At 29.0% G+C, this 7,650-nt stretch overlaps 1 protein-coding gene across 1 annotated transcript; it reads left to right on the forward strand.

The window, feature by feature from the left end:
- The first annotated feature begins 790 nt into the window (after positions 1-790).
- Positions 791-5,338, forward strand: LOC143911261 (uncharacterized). Its single transcript, XM_077430087.1, has 5 exons — positions 791-3,335; positions 3,420-3,572; positions 4,484-4,641; positions 4,717-4,816; positions 4,891-5,338. The coding sequence occupies exons 1-5, from the start codon at positions 3,333-3,335 to the stop codon at positions 5,140-5,142; spliced, it is 666 nt and encodes a 221-aa protein (XP_077286213.1). The 5' UTR covers positions 791-3,332; the 3' UTR covers positions 5,143-5,338.
- The last annotated feature ends 2,312 nt before the right edge of the window (positions 5,339-7,650 follow it).

Below are 7,650 nucleotides of genomic sequence, written 5' to 3' on the forward strand. Positions count from 1 at the left end.
TGATGGCTTGTAATACATTTATTCTGAGATTTTGGACATATCGTATTAACAGAAGTGATAACAATTTGTGAATTAAGTCAAACAGAAATTGTGTTTTTGGACCTATAATTTTTAATACTTACGATTATTAATTTATAGATATCTTCAAATAATATCTAACAGCATAATATATCTTCTTTTTATAAAAAAATAATAATAATTCAATCATTCGACATATACTAAATATGCGAAATCAATTTGAACCCAAAGTAGGAGATAAAATGATCTTTTCGATGTGTATGTGAATTCAAATCTCGAATTTTTATCATTCATTCAGGAACTTAATAATTAGCAGCAAAAATAATAACTGAAAAAAATTTGTTTAAATCATAAATTAAATACATATGGTACATTTGTAAATGCACTTTGAACGGAAGCCTAAATAGAAATGGATGATTTGAAAATTAAATATTATTAAGCAAACGTGAGAAATTCACAATTGTTTTGTAACCAACTATGTATGTACTTTCACACAACTCATTTATATGAATCATCTTAATTAATTTCACTTCTGACTCATTCTATGTATGTTGTAATTTAACTAAAATCTTCATCAAAAAATGGCAACTAGAGGCAACCCTATTCCCTCACCTGTATATTTTGTACAGATCGTCAGGTTGTATTCGCATGTCAATAATTAATGGAAAAATTCCCTTTGAACCATTTTCAATCGATATACAACGTCATTGTATTATAGGTTACATGTGCGCAGTCGTTTAAAACCATTTTCAAGAATATATTAATATTAATCAACCTTCAAAAGACGAGACAATTCACATACATGTTGTAGAACAAACACTATACTCAAACTTATGATATACAAATGTATTCATATTTTAATTAAACACGACATACATATGTAATTACTATAAAATACCGCATTATACATACATAGTTTATCATCCCTATCGTAACTATTGATCGAAATAAAATGAAAGGCAATTACAACCATATTACATATCGATTTTTCGCACACAATAGAAGTTCGTGATGCTTTTACTAAATTGATGATATAGAAATAATGAATCGCTTTTAATGGTCGATTTCAGTATGAAACCTAGAATTTCTTAATTACTTACATACATATATATAAAGAATGGGTACATATGTTCATTGAAACGTTGCAAAAAATCGGTAAGGACTCTATGGACAGTTATGCAAATTATTTTAAGTGAAAAATTCCTCGGTTCAATACAATACATTTTTTTTTTCGGTACAGGTAGACGAATATCTTCGGCGTAATATTATCAAGTTTAACTAGAAAAGTTAAGTGAACTTTCTTAGAACGTTTATAGCTAAAAGCATTGACGCCAATATTCGACAACAATCTAGATTAGTTATCTGAGGCAAATCCCTTCCTGTGCATTATTTTTATCTATGAAAAATGCGTTTCACAGACAAGAATGAAATTAGTCATACTTACATTAAATAATACTACATATCAAACACACTATCGCGTTCTATAAGAACTTGGACTTAATGAAAGCACAATGAAGATCTATTATTTAGCCAAATTGAATTATTGGTGCAGTTTTTTTCTTATTTTTATGTCGTTATCATAAGATCACACTGCTAACTTTTTCTTCCACTATTTTTTTCGACCCCTTAAACATGTGTGATCTTCACGAAAAAAATCAAGTGTAATTCTTGTATTAACGTGATGAAATTAAAAAAAAATGATTAAATTTTATAAACCGGAAGTGGGATTTTTTCCTTTTAGAAAGGTCAAAAATGTTGTCGCCACTACTCTGTCCACACCCCTAAACGTATCAATCTGAAACATTATATTTGTATTTTTTATATACTAACCTAGAGCTGATAAGGTTTTGGTCAGAATTCGTTAACCGGAAGAACATAGTATTTTTTTTTAAAACAATATTTCATTATTTTATTTTGACCTTTTAAATTATTTTCATCTTCTTGATATTTTTTGTGTATTATACTGATAGTGGTTTTAAGTAATAATATACTCGTATGTAACTTTTTTTACGTTATATATTTTTATTTGGGCAATACAAGCTATAAGTTTTAATTTTTATTTCAAATCACATATCAATTCGCTTTTGAAACTACCCATTGATATTTCAATATATAAAACACTAGTAAAAACTAAAGCCAAAGTAAGTAAAATAGAAAGACAGTCAATTAGTGGTGTACAATTGTAGGTCAGAGCGAAAAATACGAATTTTGGATGTACATCGATAAACCTAGTGGAAAAATTGCGTCGTATCAAGGAGACGTTAAATAAAAAATTTCATCTATTTTAAGCAATGTCCTATGCATAAAACCAATCGTTTAATCTGTAGGAAAATTTTGATAAAGTAAACTTTTTTTCATATATCTTCCTTTTATAGAATAGTTTTGATTTTTTCACAATTAAAAAACATAAATGCATAAATTGGATCGATTATGATAAATTTTTATAGATTAATGGGAGTTCAAAATCGCCGTTTTATGTATAAGAAAATTCCAAAGAAAGCGAGCCACGCTCAAAACGCACATTTGTATGGCGGAAGCATTCTTTTCAGAAAATCCTTTTTTCATGTTCCCGCCATTATTTTGAAAATATAAGTTGTTGAGAGCTGCCTTAGCAATATACCTTTAACTTGAATACAAAAAATACCGGAAATATTTACGAATTTTATGAAATATAAGGAGGCCAAAACTACCACTTTTGACGTACATACATATATAATGACATTTTGGCTTGCTTCATCATTTTTATATTTATATCCTCTGATTACGTGATATATTTTAAACGCCTCTGTGCATTAAATTTTGCGATATGTTCTGTTACAAAATACGTATTAAAAAAAACTCAAAAGTAATACGTCTTAATATAATAATAAGTCATACACTAGAAATATCTATGAGATTCACCATGCACACATTATGTTTATTACTAATCCAAACATTCCACGCTCATTGCGTCAAAGAGTAAGTCATAAAGATTAAAGATTTATTGTGATTCTTTCAACAAAATGTAAATTACTCATATGGCTATAATAAAATGTGCATTGAGACTTAAATGTGTACGAAAAATCTAAACGAAACTGTGCGATTCAAAAATTTCGCAAATTTTTATACCTACTCGACCACTTTTCGGAACTTTCTACTTCAATGTATAATACTATGTACTAATACATAGATACATATATGAATGGTAGTGCCCTAAGTAAAATTTCTAGCCCAAAGGTATATAAGGTCCCATTTTCGGGTAGTCCAGGTCATTTATTGTCAGACTTTCGTATCACCTCTGTCTGTAGTGTCCTGAGCTGTGAAAGTCCTTCGAAATGGTAAGTCTATCCTTGTAATTTAACTGTGATATTTTTATATGATATTAGATCAATTTCATTACGATTTTTCTTTTTCGTGCTTAGTTTTCAGAAATGAAGATTGTTTTTTACACTTTGACGATGCTTGTGTGGTTCACATCCGGTGCACCGGAAGGAAGTCCAACTTACAAACCAGCTCCGGTTTATAAACCGGCTGAAAATAATGGATTCGTCGCTGACCAGCCCATATATTCTCCGGTAAATTTTTCACTCAATTTGTGTTAAATTTTTAACTATTTATGTAGTTTAATCTGTAATCAATTCAACTTCTTCGAAAATTTTAATTCCTTTTTCTAGAATGTTTCTATTTGATGTTCATTTTGATTTCTTTTGATTTTTAAATGCTTTTTATTATAACGAAATTATGTTCACAATACATCTTATATCTATTCTAATAGCTACTGATCTACTGATCATTTTATATTTTACAATTTAATTTAATTTGGTTTGTAATCATAGTATTATATTATTCTAATGTTAATGTACAGCATAATAGGAAATATAGCTCAAAAACCTATTTACAATTCTTATAAATGCTCATAATACATCTAATACATAATATTAATTAAAGACTCTCTAAAATCGATGACCTAAAGCAGATTGTGTTTAGGTAATCTGTGTGTTATACCTGAAGGGTATAGACATTTTGTTGTAATCACCGAGACTCTTCACAAGTGTGTTAGTATGGTTATTAGTGATTCTGTCATAGAATCTACTGGTTAGTTTGTTAGTAATGTCTGTAACAAACGGAATATTTTGTGATTTATTTTAATCTCGATAGATACGTATTATTTCATATTGAGTTTCGTTTTATTAATAGATCAAATCAACAAGAAATCTATCATAATTCAATCAGTCAATGTCAAAAAACTTTTTAATTTTAAAATTGAATCATTTTTTTCCGTATTTTATTCTGACTGATTATTTACATAGTACTAAAATATGCGTAATCAATAATAATTTTCTAACCAAAACTTTTACATTCAAATATCTGATTGAGTAACTATGTAATTCTTCAATTATGAAACTTTTTATCGAAATCGTTCGACCGGAACCGTACGAATTATTAAAATGGAAATTTGACCTATTTTTTTTTTATTATATTCTAGGAAACATCAGTAGCTGTTCCACCATCAACGTCAGTAGCAGCAAACTCTGGAATATCCACATCTGTGGAAAACAACGCTCATCTGTACAACCCAGAAGGGTACGTAGATAATTACAACGGTTACGCAGCATACGACCCCGGATACGGTGTACAAACGGGGTAATTTAAAGTTCAAAATTACTAAAAAAAAAATCAAAAAACACACTCAAACTAAAATCGTCACTTTTATTCCAGATATGAAGGCTATTTGGTACCAACAGGCTATTACTCTCCGATTGCAGCTGTCGAATCCGGACCTATCAGCCATCTTTGGAGTTTGATGCCACACTCTTCGGTTCGTATATACTCCAGATAAAATTTCAAAACATTCAATTTAAATTGCAAATATTAATTATGTTCGTTTTACAGACTGTTCTGAGCGCAGTTGGCAGAGGTATATCTTTCGTTGTAAGTGGTGCTGGAATTCTGTTGGCCGGTGCTGCTCTAGTTTTCGGAATTTGCACGTTCACTCCAATATGCCACATTAAATTGGCAGGATTCAATCCTTTGACCATCAAAGAAGAAGTCCGAGCTTATATGACCCCTGACAATATTTCAACAGCCGTCAACTTCTTTAGAGAAGCTGTCAACAAATACAAAAAGATGCAAAAGGTCAACTAAGTTGAACGTAGTCGTGGAAAGTCTCGTTACCAGTCCTTCAACTGTCGAAGATCACTAGCTTAAAATAATTTATATTTATTTATGTTCATTTCATTCTTTATTTATTGACATTTTTCACCCTTACTTCCTACTTCTAGATTGTTTGAAATTATGTACGGAAAACTTGTATGTATAATAGAACAATAAATTTATAACCAAAACCGACTTGATTATTTCGCAATATATTATTATAATATTTCTTCGTATATAAAAATTTAATATTTGAGCCGTTATAAATATTTGAAAGTTTCAATTTTCAGTTCCAAATATACTATTTCTGTTAATTCACAAATTGTTATTACTTATATATTTATTCGATATGTCCAGAATCTTGGAAAAGCAGAGTAAACATATTACAACACAACCAATTGTTTTAAATATTGTTAAACGCAAAACGTTATATTTAATGTTTTGCGAGATGTTTCTCGAAATGAAGAAAAGTAGACTTATGCCACCTTCAATTATAACTGCTTATTTAATTAATGCATTCATATGAAAATTATATTATGATCAAAGCTTGAAAAGTAGCTCAATTTTAAGCCATATTCAACTCAATGAAAAATTTAAACATTATTGATTCGAATCTAATGAAAACATTAAATAATTATTATCGATAATACTTTAATTATTTAATATCAAAAATGAAAATTGATAAAATCAAACTTGATATATTTTTAAAATAATTTTCTTTCATAATGATCTGGGCTATGTATGTATGTACATATGCTAAGTTATTGAATTATTAATATTTTTGCTGCCTCTTATGGACTACTTTTTAAAAATGCAACCATACGAATGCAGTGCTAATATTATATTAAACAATTTGCATAAATTCACAGTGCATATTTAAAATTGCATAAAATATGCGAATGTCGCGACCGATATCTTTACCAGCAACTGTATCAATACTTTTTGAATAAAATCAAAAAAAGAAAAAAAATTAAAGACGCAAAAAAAAAACCAACAGTGTATTTTATAATGTCTATGACATAATTTCCGAAACTAAACTGTGTTCAGAAAATGTCATTGTGTGGTTTATCTTATCGTTATCTGAACCGTCCGGCGTAGTACGGTGCAAATGTTGAACGCCACGATTGTTCGATGATTGATTTTGTTAAATGAAAACAAAATGGCTGTTATCGCTTTGCGAGATGTTGAACACAACTGATTCATGTCCGATAAATAATCACTACGCTTTGATTCATCGTGTGGGCAATATCGTTAAATCGTCAATGAGTTGTGAAGTTCGTAATTAAATTGGTACTTAAATACATACCTAGAAGTATATGTACAATTAACTGCAATTTGTTACAGCATGCAAAAAAGCTGAAACAATACGTTTCAAAAGTGTAACTCATCTAATATATATCGATTCATAGGCGTCGATTCGAAGTCCCCGGGGGCGAAGGCGACGAAGGCGCAGGTGCCGGATTCTGGTATACATATAATTTCAAAAGAGACTTAGTATATGTATATGTTTGTTTGTTCGTGAGAGTCAATTTTATAAAAAACAAATTATTGATGATTGGCGTATATAACTTCGTGGAGCGAAGTGCGTCTAAAATGTTGTCTTATGGCCAATTGTGTCAGATTTGACATTTGGCGGTTGACGTCTTTTTGAATGGGGATGAGTTTCAAGTTGTAAATAACTACTGTATGGTCTGTACCGATTGATAAATGGACTAAAACTATTTCAGATACATCTCATATTACCGGTGTGTATAGTTTTAGATTTTAATTGTTTAAACGTCTATAACTTTTTCTTTTTTCACTCTATATTTTTCTCAGTATGAAAACAGCTATTAAATTTTAGTATATTAATAAATTCTTCGTATTCTTCAAGTCGGCGATTATTAGAGTGGTTCTAGATAAATTGCTCAAAACGAGATTTCCAAAATACAAGATAAAATTAAATTAAAAAAACAGGTATATATTTAATATGAATACATACATATATCTAATACATAATTTCAAAAGAGACTTTGTGTGTATGTATGTATGTTTGTTGATTTGGTTCATAGAATCCGTGACGTTCAATTCAAATAAATTTATATAAAATAAAACTATTCAAATAAATTTAATAAAATGTTTACTATGTATTAGATTAGTCATGTTTAAGCGGTTTATATTACAAATACCGAGCGAAGCCGGGTAAAACCACTAGTTAATAATAATTCAGATAATACGATATATGAAAATAAATTTTATTTTTTCAACAATCGATTGCTTTCTTCGTTCGGATATGAATTTTCAAATTTTGGTCTTATACAGTTTTTGATTAGAATTGCTTGCTTTAATAATTATTATTAATTTAATACAAATTATTATTTTCGAAAATTTATAGTAGCTATATAACCGACAGCTTACAAACTATAGTCGATCCGATGAATATGTTTTACACTGTAAGGACGTAAAATATTATATGTATATATTTTTTTTGATTATTTCTTATTTATTGAAAAATCAACA

This window comes from Arctopsyche grandis, chromosome 4 (genome assembly GCF_051622035.1).
Source record: "Arctopsyche grandis isolate Sample6627 chromosome 4, ASM5162203v2, whole genome shotgun sequence".
NCBI classification, from domain to species: domain Eukaryota; kingdom Metazoa; phylum Arthropoda; class Insecta; order Trichoptera; family Hydropsychidae; genus Arctopsyche; species Arctopsyche grandis.